This window comes from Ciconia boyciana, chromosome 7 (genome assembly GCF_034638445.1).
Source record: "Ciconia boyciana chromosome 7, ASM3463844v1, whole genome shotgun sequence".
NCBI lineage: Eukaryota > Metazoa > Chordata > Aves > Ciconiiformes > Ciconiidae > Ciconia > Ciconia boyciana.
The window spans coordinates 8,391,234-8,417,443 of NC_132940.1; the positions used below are offsets into that span (position 1 = coordinate 8,391,234).

At 40.1% G+C, this 26,210-nt stretch overlaps 1 protein-coding gene across 2 annotated transcripts in view; it reads right to left on the bottom strand.

The window, feature by feature from the left end:
- Window positions 1-754: 754 nt before the first annotated feature.
- Window positions 755-26,210, bottom strand: part of ELAVL4 (ELAV like RNA binding protein 4) — a 63,597-nt gene continuing 38,141 nt past the window's right edge. Inside the window, exons 3-7 of one of the 2 annotated variants that reach the window (XM_072867244.1) lie at window positions 18,206-18,309; window positions 7,491-7,644; window positions 6,879-7,104; window positions 5,436-5,474; window positions 755-1,082 (exon numbers count right to left, since the gene is read on the bottom strand). In XM_072867244.1, the coding sequence (XP_072723345.1) occupies window positions 755-1,082; window positions 5,436-5,474; window positions 6,879-7,104; window positions 7,491-7,644; window positions 18,206-18,309 (851 nt within the window). Of the gene's footprint in view, window positions 1,104-5,435; window positions 5,475-6,878; window positions 7,105-7,490; window positions 7,645-18,205; window positions 18,310-26,210 lie in introns of both variants that reach the window. The other variant, XM_072867243.1, reaches the window with a different exon arrangement.

Sequence of the window (26,210 nt, forward strand, 5' to 3'; positions counted from 1 at the left end):
AATTTCCCCTAAATTAGCCAGTCAAAATATTTTTTCTCAAATCCAGATTCTCTTGTAAAAATTCTTTATATTTTATAAAAATAGATTTTTCTTGAAACCCATTTTCAGCAAAGAGACCACCTCTTTGGCAACATTGTTAATGTTATTTAAATTGTTATGTCATCAGGTATCCCCCTTTACCCCATTCCCTAACAGAAGACTGTTTAGTTCACATGATACAAAAGAAAAAAGGAAAAATAAAAAAAGTTGCAAAATTATGTTCTTCTTTTTGCAATTTTTATTGTTCCTCTTTAATTTATGTGGGGGGTTTACCAATCTGATTCAATCAATGTTTTGAAAAAAAGAAAAGAAAACAAAAATCTTTTTTCTCGCTTTTAATCCCATTAGTTTGTAAAAATTGTTTTTGTTTTATTATTTTTTCAAATGAGTGAATGGTCATCTTAAAAAGACCCACCTTCAAGGAAGGTAGTAAAACTAGCTGGCCGGGTAAAAATCCCTGCACATTGTTATCTATGTATATTATATTCAACAACGACAGCTATGAAAGAACATTCAATGCATCAAAGGTTTTTTTTTTCTAAGCATTATAAAATCCTTTCCTGTTCCTCACAGGATATCCAATGTTTTAATACTTAGGCAACACTGGCTTATAAAGTCCATGGTTGAATATAAGCCTTGAAGAGTTTTTTTTTTGTTTTGTTTTGTTCGTATATATATTTATATATATATATTTTAGTAAGTAAGGATATGAAATTCAGGATTTGTGGGTTTTATTGGTTTTAAAGGAAACTTGCAATACTCTGTCTCCTAAACGGTATCCATTAAGGCTGGCAATCGCCATGGCAGCTTCGTCGTAGTTGGTCATGGTGACAAAGCCAAATCCCTTGCACTTGTTGGTGTTGAAATCACGGATCACCTTGACATTATTGACTGCTCCAAAGGGACCAAACAACTGCCACAGCACGCTCTCATCCGAGTCGGGAGACAAGTTGTAGACGAAGATGCACCATCCAGTCCCAGTGTGACCAGGGATATTCATTCCGACAAGGCTCGTCATACCATCAATTGTGATCGGAGAAAACCTACCAAGTAAAAAGAGGGGTCTATTCTAAATATATCTCTTGGCACAAACTACATGGAACCAAGACTTTAAGATAAGTAAGCCAATGTTAATGAAGGTTCTTGATCCTATCCCTGGAAGATGACTACATAGCCACCCTTGGTCTCTAACTCCTACTTAAGCAGAGGGGAGCTGTACTAAAAAACCAGACCAAATCTGGGCATAAATCCATCTCCCTTCAAGGATGAGCCCTACTTAGATGTACACAAAGATCTAATAGAAGAAATGCTTATGGACAATCTAAGTCAAAAGGGGCCCACACATGCTGCAATCAATAAGAGTTCATTTAAAGAGGCCTGTAGGAATTTGCCACTTATCCCCATCACTAAAATAATGTCGTTTCAAGGCAACAGAGATCTAATGCTTTACTCTTTACTAGTTTGCAGTGAAAAAAACCCCAAAATTCAAGACTTATTTTAAGGGATTAATATGAAATGCCATTGTCAGGATTCAGCTATAACAGTAGCCTCTTTAGCAAAAAATACTATTAGATTTAGAGAGACATCTGTAAGTGGTAGATTTTAATTCTCCTCCTAGCTTAGTCCTTAATCGACATACACTGGGAAAAAATCCAGTTAACAAAGAAGTACTAACGCTGGCCACATATTAAAAGATTTATGCAGCAATTGTAGAGTAAAACAGTGCATAAATATAATTAATGAGCATGTCAACTAATACCTTCATACTGTGAGACTTCATGTCCATGACAGGCTCTTAGGTTCTTCGGATAGTCAACGTAGAGAGACAAGCTCCTAGAAATCTAATATAGCACCCTAACTCCCTGCCACCCCCCCGCCCCCGTCATCTTTTGGGACCTGTTTTCTTAACTTAAAGATCTGAATTGAGAAGCTAAAGCCAGGTAGTGTGTTTATGAACACAGAACCGCCACAAAATAACACAGGCTGGTCAGGATCTATGGAAGCCATCTGACCAACCTCCTGCTCAAAGTGAGGCTAACTTCTCAAATTAGATCTGCTGCTCATGGCCTTGCAAAGGAAAGTTTTGAAAGTCTCCAAGGATGGGAGGGCTGCTCCAGGGGTCCACCACCCTCACTGTGCATGATTTTCTCTTACACTCCATTGAATTTCCCCTGCTGCAACCTGTTACTGTTGACTGTTGTCCTTTTGCAGTTGACCTCTGAGAAGAGCTCAGCTTCATCTTCTTTCTAATGCCCCTTGCAGGTATCTGAAGACAGCAGTCAGGCTAAACTCTACATTTGCCTTTCCTGAATTTCGCCACGTTCCTCCAGCTTGTCAAGGTCTCCCCAGTGGCAGCCGTGGCCAACAGCACAGTGACTGCCCCTGCTCCCTCACCAATTTAGTGTCACCCATTAATGCAAGGAGGGCGCATTGCAGCCCGTGACTCAGGTTATTAATGAAGATGTTAAGCAGTATCAGCCCTCAGGATCAACATAATTTTCCTTTCATCAGTTTGAAAAAAAAAATGACATGCTTTCTGAAGCTACACTTTGGGATATGTTTTAAAATAACAACTGCACAGAGGAAACGTCTTAATAAAAATCCAGTTTCACATGTACCTTCAATATGATGAGTTTTAATACCAGAACTGAATAATAATTCCTCAGGATTTTTTTTGAGTGGAGGGAGGGGGACTCAGTGTTGCTGAGTGAGCCCTTGTGCTCTCCAAAACGTCTCCTTTTACATTTGTAATACTTCCACACACATTTAGCAATCTGCCAATATTATGCAGTGTATATTAAATAACCATAAAAGAAACTACACACTTGATGGCTGCTCACCATTCTGTTGACTCCTGATGGCACTTCATATGTACATTCAAGGAAAAAAGACACTTTAGAATATACATCTTAAGCTGAGGAACATCACTGGGGTGTAGCCACGCTATAAATGAGCGGTTCAAAACTGCTCACAGTATTGGATCCTCGGACATACATACAGGTTTGCAGACAGTTTATTAAAAATGTGGCAATTTTCTGATTGAACTTAACTTTTGCAAATCCTACTCTCAACATCTTTTAGTTTCTCTCCTGCATACTGAAACTAGTAACATTATCATAATGGTTCAGCATGGTATTTCCCCAGCTGCTGCAAACAAAGACAGCTGGACAAGGCCAATTTCTACCCCTCCTTCCACCGTATATGGAATTATAAATAAGGCGGCCAGGACTGAGAACTTGTACAAGCCAACAGCTTCAACTTCTTTTGAAATTTGGAAGATGGGTCTTTAAGCCCATTGCTGACAATTGCCAACTGTGCTAGTAACATTTGTAAGCCAGCAAACACTCCTTTTCTGCAACATTTAAACATGAAGTACAACACTAATATATCTACTACCCTGTAAGTGACATTATTGTAAAATCTGTACAATGTAAAGCTGTGTACACCACAGTACAGTATAAAGTTTTGCATTTTTAAGGAATGCTGGACTGATGTAAAGGGTTAAAGTTTCATACAGTTCACCAGAGAGCAGCTTTTCCCTGGAAACCTTTAGGAGCTATGCAGCTTTCAACTATTTATGTACCATAAGCACAGGAGCTGCTGTAAAGCCAAGAAACTAGTGCAAGTGTATTGACACAAATACAAGCTAACCTATTGCATAAGTAGCTTTGCTACTAGAAAGTGAGCTGAAATTAGTGTCGATAAAACCTTTTTTCCACATCAGCACATCTCATTTTCCATCAGTACCACATAATTAACATGGGGAAAGAATGAACCGACCCCCAAACCAAGGAACACTACACTATGGATGTTTCAGAAATTTTTATCAGTACAGTATTTTGTGTGACCCTATGCCTGTAAATACAGGATTTGCTGTACCAGTACCAGTTTTCAAGGTTTGCTGGGAGGAGACAACTAATTTAAGATACCTACAAAACAGCTTAAAAATCCTGCTGTGATTTAAGACTAACATTTCAGACTCTGAATACTAAGAAAGCAGATGGATAACCTAAAAAGACAGGTAACTCTCTCCCTCTGTAGGTCATAGGCAATTAGAATTCAAACCCTCACTAGTTTGGACTAAGCCCTGTTTGTCCTGCACCACACACCAGTCCAATTCCACGGAAAGCAGCAGCAAACTCAGGGAAAACTCCCAGAACAAACCCATCCTTCTGACACTGACTTGTACCTGAGAGATACTTGAGGCTGAGAGTTTTGCCATGTTTTTGGCAATGTATCAAGAAACAAATGAGACTGGAGAACACAAGAGAAGCAGTGTGTGATAAAATCAGGTGGCAAGTTCTGACTCATCATATCACCACCACCACTAAGGATATTGTGAATGTAACAAAGGTACTAACGAACACCAGAAGTAGTGCTTCTGGGAAGATACACCGCCTCTGTTTTGACTATTACTTTCATAAGTAGTCTTAAGATTTGTGACTTGTATGATAGCTACTGTGGCAGTAGTTAAAACCCATGTTACTGTCTAATACTAGCTAGTGTAAAGAAATACTTACCATACCATTTTACAGGGTAAGCTTTAAAAAAGCTCAAACAATTTTCAAATGTGGCGAGTAGACCATTTCAGAAGATTAAGAAGTATTTTCTCATCTTAATTGTGGGGGATTGATGGACATCTTATGGTAAGATCAGGAATAAGACTACACCTTTATTTTGCTGTAAGGTTCGCTTGCATTGATGTGTGCCATTAGAAGAAACACTAACAATACGTCAACTCATTTTAGCTATCAGATCAAACATTGAACACACTCATGAAACAGCATAAATGTTTACAAATCAGCTGAACTTTCACACATGCACGCACATACACACGAACACAGAGCTATTTTAAACAAAAAACAAATCTCAAGCACCGAGAAAATTTCAAAGTATTAAACCTGTAACAAAAGAAACTTAGGGCTGATTAAGGTGCACACAGCTATATTTTCAAGTCAAGCTCGTCAAGCCAGATGTAGTGGAAAGAAGGTCTTAACTGGGAGATTTAGACAATGGCAGTGTAATTCTGTTTTCAACTGTTAAATCTTCCATTATCAGATCAGAGATTAGTTAAAAACTTAAGTTAATAGTTCCGATTCTGGAAAAAGTGCCATTTAGCAGGACAACTGCAGTTTGAATGCTTGTAGCTGTTGCACCTAAACCATTTGAGAAAAGCCCACCTGTAAATAAAAAAAGGTTTAAAAAACCCACAGAACTTGCATGTGTGGCCTTTAAAATAACAAAACCAACTGAAGTCCAAACTTAAAAAGAATTTGACATGCTGGTGGAAGAAAAGAAGGAATTAAAAAAAATAAAGTTAGTGAATTAAAAAAAATAAATTGTAGCACCAATCTGTGCCAACACGGACATCTGGCAATCTGTGGAATTCTAATTACCTCTTTACGCCATAGGCCATATTAAGCAAATTGTCCAGCCTGAAAAGAGAAGGAGGGTCTTTGGGTTAATGTCTCACAGATGGCAAGATCGCTCAATGGAACTATTATTAATAGCGTTCCATTTTCAAAGAAGAAACGTTCAACAAGTTTCCCACACATCTAAGGAGCCTAACAACTCCCAGCCTGCTTTGTTAAGTCTGAGGTTGTGCTTAAATTTCCACCACAGCATTTAAAGTCATTTTTAACTTGTCTACAGTCTTATAGAAAACCTTCATTTCCAGGGTTTGGTTTTAAAAAAATCCACTTCTGATTTGTCTTTTTTAGACAATACTAGTATGAAATTTTTGCAAATAATTCAACTGTTCACCTTATATTTACAGTTAACTTGGGAATAAACTGTTACAGTCCGAAATTGCTGGAACTGGAAAAATTATTGATTCTAACTGCTTTAACATAATCCACTCTCCCCAGTATATTACATATATTTAGTATTAATCCTCCACAATATTTAAATCTAAATGACCACCAAATTTTGCAGAATATAATCATCTGCTTTCCCTGGGAGCACACTAAAGTCCTTCTATCCATGGAATGCTTCAGTGATAACCTCAATGGACAGAGCTGTGTGCCAAAGATACAAAAACAAGTGTAAATTTAACATATCCGATGACCGGCTTTTTTAAAATGATCTTTAATTCATTAGCACTTTTCATCACTGAAAAACTAAAATTACTTTTGAATAATTCTCTAAAGCCAGTATGCAACTCAGTTATGTGAATATGTCCAAATTTTTTTTTTGAAGGCACACTTTTTATTTGAATGTTAGGTTGCCTGAGAATTATTATCAAATATAAAAGTAATGAGAACATCATGTATTGCTAATGCTAGCTTACGTATCAGATGGAAACAGTATATTCAGAACACAAAGCATAAAACATCCCCAAAAGCATCTGAAGAATCACACCAAAGACTACTACAAGGTCTCTTTATACTAACAGCAGATATCTCAGGCTAATAAATTTAATGATACTGCTGCTGACTGGAACAGACTCAGCTTTTTTCCTGCTACCAATCCACTGTCATTAACATCAAAGTCTAAGCTGCATCAAAACTGTAATAATATAGCAGAAAATAAAAGCATTACCAAAAAAATGAGAAGGAACAGGATAGTCACTGCTCATTTGATTATCAGTGTAACTCTATTCTGTCCTCCCTTTTTCTATGAGACTTCATGAGATCTGATTGTACAGTACTTCAGCTGTTTTAGTAAATACAACATGACTACTGCTGTCAGCAGATTTTCCTCCTCATTCTCCAGGAAAGAATATTTAATTTTACAAAGAAAATCAGGTCAGCCTACGCGACTAAAGCATATTTTCCTGCGCAGCACCTGCCCCACATTGTCATCACTGGTGGAACTTCATTTCTTTTCCAGGTAATTACCTGAATCTCTGAGCCTGGTGGTGAAGTGGTCCAGGGTAGCGTCTGTTGGGAGACTGATACAGCTGTGAAAGGAGTGCCTGGCTTGTTTTCTGGCTGGGATTATTGGCAAACTTCACAGTAATTGGTTCTGTAGCACCACTAGGCTTCTGGCCATTTAGTCCCTTTATGGCTTCTTCTGCCTCTATTCTCTTATCAAAACGGATAAATCCCACACCTCGAGAAACCCCTGGGAAGTAAAAACATGTGAACAGGTGAATATTTGTAGGACTAGCCTCATCTATGAAACAAACAAACTGAACATTGGTTTTGACTTCACAGAATACACAGCTTACAAATTAAAGGAAGCCCTACAAAGAAAAATGCCCTTCCCCAGCTGTGTTCTCCAAAAATCAGCCCCTACCATATTTAATATTGTGATTTTAAGTAAACATTCTGCATTTTGAGATGCCTCATTAAAGAGGCAGCAGTTATGCCTCCAAACAGTTACGCTTATAAAGAACCAGCATTTTACACTAAAAGTCATATTGTCTTAAAACTCAACTGCCAGCAAGCATTTACAATTTTGCCATTTCCAGAAAAACATGCATATATCAAGAAAGGTTTTCTTTTAACCTGTGACTTGATCAACCAGAATCCGTGAGGTGATGATGCGCCCATATTGTGAGAACAACTGCTCTAATTCTTTCTGGGTCATCGTTTTCGGAAGGCCGCTGACATACAAGTTCGCATCTCTGATTGATGCTGAACTTGGACGGGCATACGACACCTATGGATTGAAGAAAAGGAAAGGTGTATTAGTGAGCTAGAGCCACCCCTTGCCTTTTAAACAGACAGATTATTTTCTGTTCTTTCACAAGCAATAACTCTCGAGTTCAGACGCTACCTGTTCTGCAAAACCAACAAATCCAGGCAAGGCTGGAAGAACAAAGGAAGAGCTAGAGAGACCTTAAAAACAACGCAAGGGTTCTTTAAGTGCAGGCATAAAATAACTATTGTTCAGAGGTAGATTAATGTGCAACTTCCTACGCACGGCTTTGTAAATTTACCCCTATGGGTTGTGGGTGTATGGATGATTTACTGTATCCAACATGTAATAACCTTAGCACATACGTAGCACTCTGAAGTTCCAATATGTTTTATTCCCCCCCGCCGCCCAAGTGTCTGAAACAGATCAGGTTATTTGCAGAGTGATCTTTTGTGCTATCTCTCTTTGTTGTTTTCATCCTGAGCTGGCAAGATCTGTTCTGGATGAACAGTAAAGTACTGGTGAAATTAGACTAAATGAACACCTGCTCGGGAAACTGTATACTGACACGCGTTGTCATATCTGCGATTTATCACGAGAAGTCCCCCACTATAAGCCCAGAACCAGACCATAAAATATTATGACCAAGCAAACAAAAAAATCTAGCTGAGACACTGCATGTACGCTGTTGGGGGAAATTATTAAATCAAGTCTCTCTTAACTGCTCTTCTACCTATGAATCATATTGGTAATTATATGTGCATAAAAAGCCTTCTGCACTTTAAAAATAATATATACATTTAGAATACACACATTTAACATAATAAAAATACTTCCCGGATAAAGCCTAATGGCAAGTTTTCAGCATGGATCATGAAGAATTACTTTGCAGCACATCTGAAATAGCACTGGATCCAAACCTGAAAATTCTGCACTTCATCTCAATTTATTTAAATATAAACAGATCCACACATTCCTACATTATGTCTTAAAACGTGTCTTGGAAGGAAATGGGGGGTCCCATCATGAATACAATGCTTTCAGCAATTGTCCTCCCCTCTTCCCGAGCCTTAGCCCAAACACAAGTGATGTCAAATAGATGTCTTTGTGTTTTATGTGTCAAAGAGTTGTCTTTATGTGCTCCACACCTAAAAATAGATGTTGACTCAACACAGAAAATGATGTGAATGACTAATATTTGCTTCCACAATCTTCTCTGCATAATAGCAGACAAACTCTAAAGATTCAAGATTTTAAGGTTTTTGGCAACTTCTTTATAACTTACATGTTTGTACATAACCTTTTAAATCTAACATTTACAGAGAAGGCTAGGGAGAGGAGGTGGAAAAATTTAGGGAAAGAAATGTGAAAAAGAGGTTAGATAAGACATTTGCATCAACTGAGGCAAGCTCAGGCACAGCTCAAAGGCACAAGCAGACGTAATGAGCAGAGAAACCTTCAGGTGCTGAGATCAGTGCTGAAAGGGGGAAGTACATTGGGGTGGAAACTATTTTGTGCCTCAGCGATTTAAGACCTCACAGCCCATGAGCTCCTGATGAGGTGCAGCATTTAAGTCACTTAATCGCTGGCCGCAAACACCCCTCTGATGCTCCAGGACCAGAACACACACGGCACCGTTGGCTTTTACGTAACGAAGATCAAGCCAGGTGCGTGGGGAAACTAGGGGTAACTACACTGTGCTTTCACCTACAGATATCATGCTGAAAAATCACTGTTTTTGACCATGCGTGGTGTGGTGGTCTCGTATCAGTTGGCTTCTCATTTATACCCCGTGCCAGGGCATTCGGAAAAGCAGACTGTCTCTCTCCGCACTCTGCAAACGCCTTACCTTGCAAGGGTACTGTAAGGGTTCAGACACCTACAGTTTAACCTACTTTAGCAATAACAGTTTAAAAAACACTTAAGAGCCTCTCTGGAGTGGGGCTAGAGACCTTACCTATGCCTCAAAACTGAGAGCTGTAAAATTAATAAAGTTCCTGGGAGAACAGCCAGGGGTTTCCTTTGGGTTTTCTCACTCTGGCACATTCATTAACCAAATGCCACATTACAGGGAAGACGAAAAGTATTGGGATATGCAAAACCCACTACTTCCCAGAGCACCAAGTGCCTGACATTTTATATATATATACTTCTACATACAGAAAATGCTGTGCTCTTGTGGGCCATGCAGACATGCAGTGAAAGGAGAGGCTGCACACACTCACAAACCCATCTACTCACAGCACATGTAAACACCTATCACTACTCAGGTCTGATTTTTATTTCCTCCTGCAATCAAACATTGAGGTTGCAGGGGAGCCTGGGCCAAAGAAAGAAGCTGCCAAAAGCAACTCAGCTGTCTTTAATATCAAGGAGAAAAGGTTGCGAGCTGAATGGACTCAAGGCTAGTAATGTCAATTATTTATCTGCTTTTGAATCTTTTTCATCTTCCCTCTCAGGTCAGGCAATGACAAATCGATCGGTTAGACCACGCCATCCTGCTTTCAAGCTATTATTCAGTTAGTACTAAGGATGGGATGTCTTCCCATGTATTAGCTATCAAAGGAAGAAAACACCCACCCTGACCCTCCAACCAGACCAGAAACTCCTTGTGCTGTGAAAGTTAAAATGGGAGCCAAGACCAGCTCCCATTTTATCACTGAAAACTGCAAAGCACTGCGTGAGGATGCTGCATTAATTCTTTATATTCACACTTAAGAAAGATTTTTTTTGCTCACGGCAGTGTTAGTGCCCTATAATGAAATAGTGCGTTGAAACAGAAAAGAATATGGAAATCCTAGCCACCACAAGAAATTCAAATAAATGAACTCAAGTACGCCAAGCTACTGTTTGACCCAGGCATTTCTCAGCATTAAAATGTTTGTCCATTTGTATGACGGTTGGAGGTCGAACGATGGTGTTATATTTCACTGCGTAAGATCATTTAGGAGTTGTCAAATTTGCAAGGAAGATAAAATATTGTACAATTCATTTTATGGCTTGCTGGCCTCCGATGTTAGTTTCTATAAATATATATACTAACTGTGAAAAACATTTGCTAGGATATTTCTCATCTGACATTGAACATTAGCCTGTGTAAGGGCTTCTCTTCAGTATAAACAGCCATCTCATAAGAGTCTGCACCACTGTCTCCAAACACTACTGCAGAGTCATAAGGTCCAGCATTTCCTATCTTCCATGGTAATGCACATTTCTCTTCAGGAGCACAGAAAATATCTCCAAGTTAAAGTAACTATCTTCCCTATTGATTTCCTAACCATTTTCCCCACATAGAAAACTTTTTGAAAAATTTCTAACCTCAAGACTCTTCAGAACATAAATTTAAGCGGTCTGGTCTTTCCACGTCAGAGCCCACAGCAAAGGCACCCGGAGGCATGAACGCATCCCATTTGTCTTACAGAGGCGAGGCGCTGGACACGTAACAGCAACCATTTAAACACTGACACTTAACCACTTCACTGCTGCTCATCATGAGATGCCTTCAGCTCATATGCTAATCCTGGACTTGTCAAACATTAAGTCCATTTCTAGAAGTCTCCTCCCAAAATTAATTTTTTTGTGGAGCAAGTCAGAATAGTCTCTCAACTCACATCTACTCTGAAGAGGAATGGCACAGTCCTTCCCTGAAAGGATGTGCTCTGCCAGCAGAGCCACCATGCCCTGGTCAAAACATCTGCTGACAAGCAACCTGGCAGCTCGTGTCTGTCAAAAACAAAACTTCTCCAAGGAGATGTACGTCTTGCTCTGCATCTAGTGTTACTCACCTGGGGAACGTGAGACTAGTCAAGAGCCATTAATCAGAGTGCTGCATGGCAGCACAGGCATCCACAGGCCACCGAACCACCCCACCGATGGTACCTGCCATCCCTGGGACACTTCTCCAGCCACGAGTAGGTAAGGTGCAGTCAGTGTTAAGTGACTCCCTGGGCAGCTTTCAAAAAAAATGTTTGTGTAACATTCAAAAATACTAAAATTCTTGGTGACCTTAATTCTGACAGACTTTGCTTTGTCTCTTTGCATGACACTGAGACATAGGATTTCTTGCATGACTTTTGGGGTGAGTCACTTCACTTTTCTTCCGCCTGAGGTCCAAATGTGTAAAATGGGGACAACCCTTCCTTCACTTGCTGCCTCTTATTTCACTGGTACGCACTGCAAAAGTGCTTTAATGCAACTGCTCGGAGCTACACATGTGTAAATAAGCACAATCTCACTTGTTTCATGCACATACAAAACCAGAAGTAAAATCTGCTTAACACCAGAGGATGGGCTACGGCCAGAAGAGATTATTTCCCCACAGCCACTTCCAGGCCCTCGTCCATGCCATAATTTTGTGCAAAACCACAGATCTAAGAAACCCTCCTGTAAAAGCTACATGCTTTGTCAGAACAATCACACACAAAAACCCTCTGGTCCAGAGGCTGAAGACCAAAATCTGCAATATTTTCACATCCACCACTTGCACTGCTTTGTCCTTTCTCTTCTCCAAGCCCTTGGCTGGCGGATGGAAGGGAGTGACGATGCACTTTACTGTTGAGCAATTCAATGCCATTTTACTGGGATTAATTATGATTGCACATAAGATACAGTGGTCTATCCCATCATTTCAGGAAAGACATCCATAGATAATAACCTAGAAGCACTCTGGCTGTATCAAGAGCAGGGCTAAGAGAAATAATTGCTCCAGCTCTGTGGAACAAAAAGGATTCCTTAGCAAAACTGAAGCAGTTAAAGGGGAAATCTCGATTAAGAGAAGATGCACAAAACTAACAGGTAAAGACTCTCTGGTCCCTGCTGAAAGCAGCAGAGCCAAATCTGAACCTTCAAACACAGCACTGAAAGGTCCTTTGAGCTACAGCATCACTATGGGCTCAAAGGGTGGAGAAGGATTTTTCCTAATAAGCACTACAAAGTCCAAAAGGTTATGCAGACAGAGGGTCCTAGAGAGCAAAACCAAAGTAAACTTAGTTGAGGCTTTCCAGGTCTGTGGCATCGTTAAAGTTTCTTGTCCAAGGCTTTGTCCCGGGGTGCAGCAGTCACAGCAGATGACCCCTCTTATGACTAACTCTGAGCTACCACAAAACAGAACAAGCAATTAACCTTAAAAGGAACTATAGAACAACTACATCCCAAATCTGCAGTCTGCAAATGCCTGTAATCTGAATTTGCAGGGAAGGAAAGGAGTGCGTGCTCTTTTACACCTCTACCCTCTACAAAGCTTTACTGGAGCTCGGGGGAAATGCAGCTGAGTGTGCCTGAAGGCAGCTGGTGAGCTGGCAGAGCAGGCAGGCACAGCACACGCTGCGTCCCTGTACACACGGGGAGCCCAATGCAACTGCATACAGGGGAAGCTTAAAAATGCAAACCCCTCTGCACCACAGTCCAACATGCTCAGAGCTTCCCAGTATCTTCCATGCCCCAAGAGCCTCCATCTCCCCTCCCTCACAAAACACCAAAGCCCTCTCTGTGCCTTCCTCTGTATTTCGTTTTCCCCAGCTCCCCCACAAATCAGAGTATCCCCAGATCTCTCCATACACCCTCTCCTTACCACCCAGCCTTGCACGACATCCCATTTCTTCACTGGGAAAAGCAGCTGCAGGTGGTGGCCAGCCAGCTCAGTGGCAGGTAGCCCCCAGGGAGGCTACGGGAGAATACAAGTGGAAAATGAAGGGTTTTCAGCAGAGTATTGCACCAAGGGCACCCAACACTAGAGCTCTGCTACCGTAACCATCAGCAAGCCAGCACTTTCTGGCTGCAACACAAACTGTTGGGTTTAACTCCCTCCCATACCTCCCAAGTGGTTTGGGACAGGGTGCAGAGGATGCAGCTCTCTTCCCCATCGCTCGGTGCCACAGCCTTCCTCCTCCCCTGCCTTGTGCTTCCCGTGCCTCCTTCACCCACTGAGCATGACTCGAAGGCAATCTTTTTGACAAATGACTTTGTAGGATGGAGAAGTCTGAGGTTGCTGTTATTTGGTTACCCTACAGTGACAGGATGGTTTGTAGTTTTGCAGACAATTACAGGAATTAACATGGACAGATTTAGAGCCTGAACTTTGTAGAAATGTCTGGCATTTTGAAAAACGCCAGAGAAACCAAGATAAATAGCAAGATCCTTGAGCAGTAATGTTACTACTTTATTTCCAGAAAACACAGCAGTACTTTCTCCCACAGCCCTATTCACTGTATTTTAAAGCTGGGACCATCCAAGTCCTATCAATCAAAACAGGAGAGTAAAGCAGAAATAAACATTTTGAACTAACAATAGGAAGCGTCAAAATAGCAGTAGCTATATTCCATGTTATTTACTCATTTAACTGAAAATTAAAATAATTCGAGAAAGCCTCTGACCACAGAGGAACGATCCTATCTGTTTGGTATTTTATCATCTGATAGATTTGATGGATTTAAAAACTGGAAGGCATCAAGGGTTCAGAGAACCCAGATTCCTTCTCCCTCACTGGAGACTTCTCCCTTTGCTCCAGCAGTGTCACAGCGTGCTACCTGCTCCTGCGAGGGAAGAAAGAAACAACCCTATTTCTCAGGCAACAGAGAACAAGAAAGAGAGGGGGATACAAGACCACGCTTCAGGGGGTCATCGGCTCTTTTTAGATTTCAAACTTCCTTTCAAAACTCTGTTCTGCCCTTGTTCCAGCGTCCCCCAACATGAAGCGAGGTCACCTGAATCCCCGTGTAAATTCTAAAACGCTTCCTTCGCATCCTTTCAGACGCTGTCCTTTTTTTTCAGGGCAGAGCAGCACAGTTTAAACAATCTGTACCACATGCATCACGCATCTTATTTTTGATATTTGATGCAACTGAACTGCCAGGCAATCTTCAACAGCAGCAGTGACCTTTCATATGCTCTTATGGATGGGCAAATTTAATTTCTAAAAATAGATTCAATTTCTGGAATATATATTTATTTCAACACATGCTGTATCTTCCCTCATTCTAAGCTGTTTTGTAGAATTATGTCAAGCTTTAGCTGTAAAAATAAAGTGAAGCCCTTCTCCCTCACAAGATGATGATGATATGAAATGGTGTAAATAAAATATGCACTATGATCAGCTGAGGAGGAACATAACGTGTATAACCTATTACCAAACACAGAACACTTCCTTCAATGCTTTCCCCAAACAGATATTCTGTAAATAGTCACCTCTTGACTTTGACTTGAAAGGGCATCATTAACTTAAATAAAATGCACATAAATATTTTAGCTGCTACAGTGAAAAGGGATTATTTATTGTAACAATGAAATAATAAAAAGAACATTTCTTCAGTTATTTTAGTCCGCACATCTGAGAGCAGACTGTGCCTGGCTGTTTTGCTGATCCTGCTATAAAACCAGTTCCTCCTGTGACTGCACGGCTGTTTTGCAAAGCATCAGGAGACAACATTAAGCTGCCACAAAAACGCTACAGAAGTGAAAAGGACAGGATCTGGGGACACATACAGAAAATATCTATTTTTTTAAACAGGCATTAAGCCTTGTGGGGTCAAAAAATGAGTGCAAATATGACCCCGCAGAGCCAGCTCATGTTCAGTCTAGGTGCAAGGGACAGCAGAGCCCGCGACTGTTTGAGCAGGGAAATGGACACAGCCAGCAGGACCAAGGTGACCTTGGCAAGCAGAAGTAATTTGGTCCTGTAAAAGGGCTTTCACAGATTATTCATTTCAACTTTCCATCAAAACAGCTTCCAAACAAAAGGTAGCCAAAGGAATGTTACCTGCAGGGCTGCAGCTACCCAGTGTACATAGGCAGAGGCCAAGGTTCAGCTTATCCATCAATAGGACATTAGAGATTCATTCTGGGGCATAAAAACCAACCACACCCATGAAGAAAACAGAATAAAGTAATGCTCAGTACTTTTCCAGCTCAATGTTATTCTTGTATATTATTAAATATTTTTTAGCCGACAAAACTATATGCCACCAAATCGCTTTCTATATGTTCTTCTGAGACAGGCTTTTTTAATGCACCAAAAGTGCATTTTTAATGACTGTAAAGGGCATCTAGCTAGACTAAAGTAATTGGCTCTGACAATTAAATATAGTAATTCCACAAATTAAAATACTTCAACCTTGTAATGAATCACAGTGAGATGCTGGAAAGGGGCATGTGGGGGCAACAGGCAAGCTAGGAGACTGCAGCGGTGCCGAGTACGATTTCTCACCACTTTGCAACCATTTGGAAACAACGGACATCTCTGGCAACACAGGCGCTGCCGGGAGCGGTAACAACACAGGATTCACCATTCAGCTAGCATGAACACTGCGAAACCTCCATCCCCATCACACAAATACCAGGGAAGCAGACCTAATTTATGAAGGTTTCTAAGAGCAAAACATAATTAAAAATACAAAAAACCAAGGGTGTAAGGTTCATGTCCCTACTTTTCCCAATAATAATCACATGCAATTCTGCAATTTAAAATTGGGTTAGAAACTGCCAATCAGATGTTCATGTGTCCAAGGCTTGGCTATTTGAAAAGAAGGCTCCCTTGGGTTGGTTTTAGGCAACTGCATAAACACTTACTTAAAAACAATTTGATTTAAAACAAAAAAGCCTACACATCTTCCCAATCACTGAAGAAATTACGCAGCTCCTGTGCATGTAGGTTAGGTCAATCTCTTTGCTTATTAAGTTTTAACAGCTTTCAAGAGCCCAACAAAATGTCACGTATTCTATAAAAGTCTACTAGCTATTAATGAGCATGAAAAACCCAAACCTAATAAACCACTTGTATTTGTAAAATTTATACAGAATTGAAAAAAATTAGAGAAAAAACATCCTGCAAAGATGTTTTAGCACAGGAAGTTCCTGGAAAACAAAAAACTTACTATACATGATAAAAAGGAAGGCATAATGGTTTAATTTTGCATGTGAGAGAAATATAATAACTGGGGTGGGTTGGAGTTTTTGGAGGCCTTTTTGTAGCTTATGTTTCCTGTAACCTTGGAATATTATGAATACAATAGCATTGCTCTGGCTCACAAAATAAAAAAGAGGCAAAGCAACATAGGTACTTTGGACAAGAAATGGAGCACCCTTGCTAACACTGAATATTATGTTCAAAATATAGAAGTGCTGCATTAAAAGCTGATCTGGATTTTTCAAGTTCTACCAATTTTTTAATAAAGTATTTAGGAGACAGGTTAGTACTTGCAAATTATTGTATTTTTCCTGATAATGTGCCTTTAAAAGCAATTTGGAGAGCAACTTACTGCTCAACTTTTCACTGTAAGCAGAAACTGCTGAGTCCAAGCATGTATTTCCACCTGCAGCAGTAGATAAGACGGTAGATTTCACTGCTTTGCCTTACATATTCCTGTAAGTTTTTCTATTTAACTCTACAAAACCATGCTGTGAGCATTTTGATATATGGCCCACATACATATCTATGGAATGGAACCTGGTTGGTCTAAGGCAGCTACTCTGCCACTTTCATAACCCTCAGCTCAGGATTTCTGCTCTTTGCTAATCAAACAGCCCAGGGAAAAACTTGCTTGAAACAATCCTCAGAAAGGCACAGGATTCCAACATATTTTTGCTTTAGGAAATACCACTTTGTCCAAACCAACACCTTTAGTGAGAAAGGGTAAGTACAACTAAAGTATTGGCCATACAGTATCTTTTTTGCAAGATATGAAATCACTGACATTATTTGTACCAATATTTTCAAAAGTAAAAATTCTATTTCTATATTCTTTAACATTGTTGCCTTTGAAATACAAATTAAGTACACAAGAAAAATTAAGAAAATGGTACAAAAAGACAGCATTCAAATATGATCAAAGCAGTTTCAGATAATTTGAATCAGATCTGCTGTTTGTTCCCCTTCAATTTTTTGATTCACATTCCTTAAGCTGTATTATTTGTCAGAATTCGGGATATGGAAATCTTCCGTAAGCTGTTTCAAAAAAGCTTTATCAGCCATGCAGCAAAAAAACGTGACAGTGTAGAAACTTGCTTTTCTTTGAGACCACGAAAGAAGGTCGCTGAATAACTAATGGACTATGACAACAATGAAACAAGAGGCTTCAGTGGGATCTAATACCTCCAGCTTTTAAAAGAATAAATCAAACTAAGGATTGGAAATGGAAAAAAAATGTGGTAGGTTTTTTTTTTTTGAGAATGACATTCTAACGTGAGAGAAACACCTTCAACACTTGATAATGACATGAGTGTCACTAAAAGAGAGCTCCATGTCAAGGTATTTCCCATTAAAACACAAGGAAATGTGTAACTTATAAATACGCCGTCACATACTTCACCTCTGTTTATGGATAACGGTATCACTACAGCTGTTTTATTCTACATTTAAGCTTCACTGCAACGCTTTAAGGAGCTTCCTGTTACTTTCCGCCTGTAACAGCAGCAATTTCAGAGAAGAGAGATTTCATCTTCTGCACGTCCTCCTATTGTTCCAAGGAGGAGCTCCTTAGCCAAGTGCCCGTTACAATTGAGATTAAAATAGCGATGAAATTGCCAGAAACTATTTCAACTACTTTCTCCACTTCCTGAACTGAGCAAAAGGTGTTTTATATTGTCTTACCTTTATGGTTTTGGTCTGGAGTCTGAGTCCATTTAAAGTGTTAATGGCTTTCTCTGCATCCTTTGGATCAATATAGTTAACGAATCCATACCCTAAACTCTGCCCTGTTGAAACACAAGAAACAAAGAAAAAAGGACTCAGTTTTTTTTTAACACATACAGGAACAACTTCCAAGAGTGAGATCGTAATTTTCTTACACAGTTAATTTCATCCCTGCTTTCCCCTACGGTCTCTATGCTGTTCTTCGCTTCATTATCTCCTTAATACAGTGGAAGCCAACATTAAAATTTTAAACTGCTGCTCTGAAGATCCTACTTTAAAAACAAAAAGAAGCAACCCCTCATCCTGTCTTCCTCAGGAGTTTACGGAAAAGCGTGTATGAGGCTTGACAGCAGCAGAATTGTGTAATAGTTTTGTACCGAGTTCCTAATAAATGTAACTGGCTGACCTGCCAGAGCAGTAATGAGGCCACTTCTTAAAAGTGGTAAAAACACACACATAATTTTGCTACTGTTTATAAACAAGCTTATAATTGTCTAAAATGCAAAAATTATGAAACTGTTTTAAGACTAACCTTGAAGCAGCAGACTGAGAAACAGACAACCTTTACATTTCACATTCTTGCTCAGTGAGCAGCCAGTAAATAGAAAGAGAAAGGACAGATCCAATTGCAGTAGGCTAAGAGACCACATTAAAGCTTTCCTCCATGTATTAGAGATGACAGCAAAACCAAAACAATACAACTGCTGCTGCACACAGGATGGCACGAGCCCACTTTAGCAGCCAAAATCATTTTAACAGCTTCTGTTTTACTAGCAAGATTGTGTTTGCAGTAGAAAGGAGACCTGGTTAATAGCTGGGATAAGTAACATGGAACCGGAGAGGCCGTGCTGTTAGCACTACAGATAGCCATTCGCACAGCACAGGGACAGAGCTGTGGGTCTGCAACGGGCTGTGAGAACCCGTACCAGAGCAACACCTTTTCCCGATTCCCAAGTACCAGTTTTGCAGCATCAATTCTATTAATGCGATGTGACAGACAACCGCTTCCAGATCCCCTTCCTCCTCGAGCCTCCTACTGAAGTTATTTTGCACATTCGAAAAACACAGTAATTCTTATGTTTTTTTTATTAAGGCACATCCACTTAAAAACACACACAGATAATCAAATTACAAGAATAAGCAAGCCCAAGCAGGCAGGCAAGCAGTCCTGCATTTCAGCCACGCTCCTTCTCATAACACCCTTCGGTGTATCTGGAGAACAGCAAGCCAAAAGACGACCTGCCTCTGGGCACTGATGTGCAGGGGATCTAAGTGTTCCTGCTCACAGGCAGCAAGAAAGGAAACACGTGAAAATCCCTCCCAAGGAGAAGGACAGCACTTGTAGAAGATTTCTATTCTGTGGGAGCTGCAAACAGCAACCCAGCTTCTGCTCACCAGGAGAAAGTGGAGGCTGGGAAAGCAGCTGCACACCAAGTGCCTTGATGTACCCTGGAGGCACGGATCCTGCCTCCCAAGCACAAAGCTTTGTTTCTTTGTCTCCTGGACTACAAAAAAGCATCTGTGTGTTTCTCAAAGTCAGACGCCACCAAAAATACAGCATTTGCTGTAACACAAATACAGGGAGCGCTTCTGTCTTACAAAATCAGATCAAAGCACTAGAAGCTGCTAACTACGCGATGGAAGACCTTAAAAATCCATGGAAACACTGCAGTTCATGCCTAAAATGTCCACATGCAGGAGTAAGGATAAGAAATGGCTGTTTTAAACTACAATATATCCAGGGAACAATTCCATCCAATCAATTTAACTTCAGAAAAAAGTATAAAAACATACCCAGTCTTCCTAGAGAGCTGAATTGATCTCAACAAAAATGTTCTTACCTAAGTTACATGACATTAACCAAGAACAAGCTGAAATCTGACTGAGCAAGAAGCCTGGAGCAGAAATACTGTACCAACACTTTCCATGCCATGTCTTCCTCTTCTTGTCTACCTGAGATATTTTATACAGCCCCAATCCCTGTGCCTCTGAACTCATTAAATCCTTAATGCCTTTAATCCTAAACAGTCCTAGGCAGAAGGAAGCCATTCTCTAGGAAACAAACCTCTTTTTACAGAAGGAGACACACACAAGGATCAGGGCTTGGATAACCCAAGTTTGTGTCCCTACTTTTCCCATTAACCATCTATCAACCTTCAGAGGTACACAAATAACAGGAGAGCTGACAAGGTCCTGGGATTTATGTCAGTCTGTCTGAACATGGGCTTCCATGTCCAGCCACTGTTATTCTCAAGGCACATGGACTGACCAACCTCTACAATACATACAATGATTTTTAATAATCTCTCATAGGAACATGCTCACTTCTGTAAATACTTCTGCAAGGAAGAGACCATGGATAACAAACCCATAGACAACACAAGTTGCAGGGAAGGGAAATAATGGCAATACAAGAAAAGAATGATACAAAAATTTCATAGACCATTCACTCCTTTCTTTGGAGTTCTCTAGTAACATTATTCAAGTTATTTAGATATCACCATCTCTGATTCTCACTACCAACTGGAAACAAACAAATATTTCCTCCAAGGTGAAGGATAAGGAGTACCAACACGAACAAAGCTGTCTGCGTGCATGCCTGCAGAACCTGGCTTAAAGAAAACAATTACATTGTCATAAAATTTTGCTTAGAATAATAGGTACACAGAAACATGATTTCCTTTTGTTAGTATATACTCCTGAACATAATGAAATATAAAACTTGTAATAGAATTTAAGGCCTGTTACTCATAAGTTATTCGTTGTGATTTCATAGCAAGTATATTAATTGCTATAGTGGCTGGATTATATTCCCACAAAAAGTTAGGGTGGATCTACTCAGCATTCTAAGCACTGACTGTTAATTAAAAAAAACAAAACCTGTTATCTTAAAAAACCCTCAAACCCCACAGCCTTTGCAGCCTACTGAAATCTTGGTGCAGCTCTTTCAATTAGCAAATTCCTGTTGCTGCTTTCTGCCGTACGCTTCGCTTTGAAAGATTTTTCTCCCTTCAGCTTCACTGGTACAGTTAAGAGCTTGCCACTCCGGGGGTATATTCTGTTTGGTTTATTTTGTATTTTCAAGCATCTCCCCTAAACACCATCATTTAATGAAGACAGATGCCCCCCAATCTCTAAAAACTGAAAATAAAATAAACGCAGAAAAAAAAATTTGTGAAAAGCTTTACGACTGCTGGCAGACATCATAAAGTTTTAGTGTGCTAAACATTTACAGCTAAGAAACTAAAAAAAATTATATATCCAGCTAAAAATGTTATTTTCAAATTACTCTCAAAAGCAATACACCTTATGTCAGACAAAACACAGACTCTACAGATGAAAGAACTAAAAATTGTTACTGGTAGAGAAAGAAGAGAAGGATTTGTTCCAGAATACAGTGAAGCAGTATGAACTTTCATGTTTTTTTCATCATGCACTCTTATTGCATGTGCTCGAAAAGGGTAACATTTCTTTGGACACAATCTGGCAGCACGAAGCAAGCAGCTGGACCTCTCAGTGGGATCCCACACAGACACTGAAGTTCATTCCCATGCTACACTTCCCAGGAACAGCACCGTAAATAGTAAATATTTTCTGTGATTTGGAATCCGATAGTTCATTGCATGCTGTGATTCAGCAGGGCAGGCAAGAGATATTTCTAGATGATCTTAAAACACCACCTTGTTGTATCACCATTACCATTGCTCTTTCTGAACGTTTTATCTAGCTTGCAGAAAATGTGTAGTGGACCTCCTATGATCTGGTAAAGAATAGGTCTCAAAGGGAGCAGTAACAGGGTTAAAAATGATCAAGGACTTGACAGTCTTAAAAAAACACATGCAGAGCCAAGCTGGTAATGTACATATTTCATATTTTAGAAGGCTCCATTTCACAGAACTGAAAAATCACTAAGATTACAACAAACCATGAGAAAGAATATGGAAAAAATAAATATACTCCGTTTATAACATTTATCTGTACACCCCAAAACCTGCAACTATGAAAAAGGCAGTGCCAGTTAAAGATCTGTACCTGCCTTTACTTCCTTTGTAAGCCAGTCTGCTTAGGCCAATTCCATATTTAAATTAAGAGATAAAAGAGAAAACAGATAGAAACCAATGTAAGTTAGAACAGAAAAATCATAGGAAAGAAAAACTAAAAAAACCCAGAAAAAATCTCTGGCTAAGAAAGGTCGGAACAAGAAAAGCTTTTTTTTTTAGATTACAGAAAAAAGATCCCTTAACACTCATGCTGACTCATCAGCAGATAGTAATAGTAACAGTACAGAGAAAACAGATGTGTTATGTACACCTGAAGCAGCAATATGAAGTACTAACTAGCAACCCAGGTGGATGTTAAACATGAGCTCCTAAAGTTATACATGTTTAAATGAATGATCTGGATTACTTGCACAGAATAGACTCCAAAAGAGGGGCAAATGGCTCTCCTGCGATTTTCAGTAATTCTTACAGCACTGAACAAATTCCAGGAGCCTGAAGGAAAGAATTTTGCACTGAAATTCAAAAAGGGAGGAGTGGATGACCCAAGTAATTACAGGTCCATGAGTCTAATGCTGAGCAAGGCAAAATTACAGAATATGCGATACTGGACTCTAATAATAAAGAATTAGAGAGGGGCAATAAAAATCAATGTTAATCAAATTAGGTCTATGGAAAATAGATTCTGTCAAACGAAACTGACATCCTGCTTGATGAGATTACAAGTTTGACTTACAGATTTTAAGAATGTCAATTTAATAGCGTTGATATACTTGGTCTTCAATAAAGCACTCGATTTGGTACTGCTTATTTGACTAAAACAAAATTAACATGGTACATATTAAATGGATTAAAAAAAATAATCAGCCAACAGATCTCTAACTGGGAATTGTGAATAGGAAATCACCAGAAAGATGTTTTCCTCAGGAAACAGATCTCAGCCCTAAACTGTTTATTTCCATCGATGAGTGGAAAAAACCAAACTCCTTGCTCCTGAAGATCGACTGCAGAAAGATGGGATGAGAGAATAAGAACAAAGAGAACAGAGTGAAGGTACAAAGCAATTTAAGCTCCTCAGTAAGCTACAAATACGTAAATTTAGATAGCGCAAACCCAAGATCACATCCCAACAAACCAAGAACCATGGAATACTTCCCAAATGGGAAGTGAAGGACTGTGATACAGGGTTACAGTCAACCACATCTCAAGCTTGCAATGCTGCCAAAAGGGTTAAAGTGATTCCTTGTGGCATAAAAACCACACACGAAAAGGGAAAGAAAAATCGCCACTTCTCATCTGGCTGCGTGCTTCGCTACCGAAGCGCTGTGCCCAGTCCTGGTGTACGTGCTTCACGAAAAATACCAATGCCTTGGTTATGGTGCCACGAGAATAGACTATAGGATTGAAAAACTTTCAGTTGAACGATGGGGGTCAATCTGTCTACCTGATCAAAAAAGGTTAAGTTGAACCTCAAGAGTACTACATTAGTACTCATCTGAAGTACAGATTGATTTGTTTTAATAATGTCTGTCCAGCAGATAAAATATGGAGTTTTGTATCCCAAGTCCCATCACTTGGCAGCTGAAACGAGAAACTAGACTAGAAACAACAAAGCAAATGCTGTTTTCCTGGGGAAGGCATTTGTTCTGTTTTGGACATTGAAGGTAACAGATTATTTTAACTACCTACCAACCATTTTGTCAGCTCTTCTACCACAGCAGTTTCTGAAAGTTCAGATTTTTTTTCTGAAAGCTATGCTCTAGCTCAAGCAGGAATTAATCCAGGGAAGGTTTTAGCGGGCTGTGTTAAGTGCTCAATAACCTCTTCTACTCTGAAGCTCTACAAATCCTCTGTTCCTGCCGGTTGTTCTCCATACAGCTCCTACTGCAATCAATCCCACAAGGAAAGAAGTAAACTACTTTCTCAGACAAGTCTGCAGCCTTCCTATTGCTGGAAACTATTCTAAAAGCAACATATAGAAGAGTACAACTTCAAATTGCTCACCTGTGACTGGGTAAGTCAAAAAAGTTTTAAAAATATCCTTTTTTTCTTGAAAATAAATTACTCTGGAATGCAAAGTCACATTAAAGGACTATGGTCTCCCCTATAAACAGTTACTCATGAAAACAAGCACAGAATGGGACAGCAATAATGCAAACTGCCTTAAATCATGGTTTTGTTGTTCCCTGCCCAAATGTAAAACCTAATTAAAGCTGCCCGCCTGGCAGCCATAACGTGAACACCACTGAGCACCAATGTTTCTTTGACACAATTCCTTCCTTCAGAAGTAGGCCACGTCTGACAGCTCATCTCGTATTAGCCAGGCAGAAGCCGTCAGACAGTAACAGCCTTCAGTCACTCTGGGTTTGGGACCAGAAGATAAAATAACGCTCACCATGAATTCTCCAAGCCTACTGGCTCCAATTTTTGCCTGTTCCAACCTCAGTGAACATTCAGGGAAGAAACTGGTGCCACTGTGAGCTTCTCTATCAAAGCAGCTGAGCTCAACTTGCTGTCCACCCGTGACTCTTCCATGCAGACCTGCACATGCTCTTCAACTTTCCCCAATATTCTCAAATTTGGGACATTCCTAATAAATACCACCTACAGAGAGCTGGCAAGGAAAGCAGCAAGCAAGAGAGATGGGCAAGAGCGACTCGTCATGCTTTCCGTCTTCTAAATATTACTAACAGAAGAGACTTACTGACATTCAAGGTAAGCCCTGCTCCAGCTGGTAGTTCCATTTCAGAGCACAACCTTGTCACAGCCTCCAATTAATTTCAAAAGTGTTTTAAACACATTCCTGGAAGGACAAAGAATGACTGCAACTTGTATGAAAAGCTGTATGTAGCAGGGGCTTTCAGAGAAGGTTACATAAATACCCTTGAGAAGATATATTCAAAATGTACAAAGAAGGTCAAGTGAATTGCCTGCTTTTTTTTTTGTTTCTATAGCAGTTAAAGAGAATCATAGAATCTTTTAGGTTGGAAAAGACCTTTAAGATCATCAAGTCCAACCGTTAACCTAGCACTGCCAAGTCCACCACTAAACCATGTCCTTAAGCACCACATCTACACGTCTCTTACATACCTCCGGGGATGGTGACTCAACCACTTCCCTGGGCAGCCTGTTCCAATGCTTGACAACCCTTTCAGTAAAGAATTTTTTCCTAATATCCAGCCTAAACCTTCCCTGGCACAACTTGAGACCATTTCCTCTCGTCCTATGGCTTGTTACTTGCGAGAAGAGACCGACCCCCACCTCCCTACAACCTCCTTTCAGGTAGTTGTAGAGAGCGATAAGGTCTCCCCTGAGCCTCCTTTTCTCCAGGCTAAACAACCCCAGGTCCCTCAGCCCCGCTCCTCATCAGACTTGTGCTCTAGACCCTTCACCAGCTTCGTTGCCCTTCTCTGGACACGCTCCAGCACCTCAATGTCTCTCTTGTAGTGAGGGGCCCAAAACTGAACACAGCATTCGAGGTGCGGCCTCACCAGTGCCCAGTACAGGAGGACAAATAAAGCTGTTTACCTAAAAAAGGAGGTAAGCTATGGAGGGAAGATTCATATCCAGGGAACATGAGATCTGATCATGAAACCAGGTGAAACCCTGCTCCTTGTCTGATGCTTTTTTATACCAGTAACATCAGCCTCATTCATCCTCCGTCCCTTTATCAAGGGGAAGCACCTGCTGTCACCCCAGCGATGCACACTGCCATCACAGGAGACACAAACCAGGAGGGAAGCGGCTTCTGCGCACAGTGCTCCTTGCACCAAACAATTAAGCGAAGGCCGTCACTGTCACAATTCACTGTAGTCCAACTATGAAGGTAACTTGTTCTGTGTTTAGTGCAGCTCTATCACAGCATCCATTTAGTCTACAGCTTATTTACAATACAGACTCCTTATGTTTGTACAGACTAGGATTTAATACACGTTGTCCATGAATAGCAAGAAAGCATCCTTCTC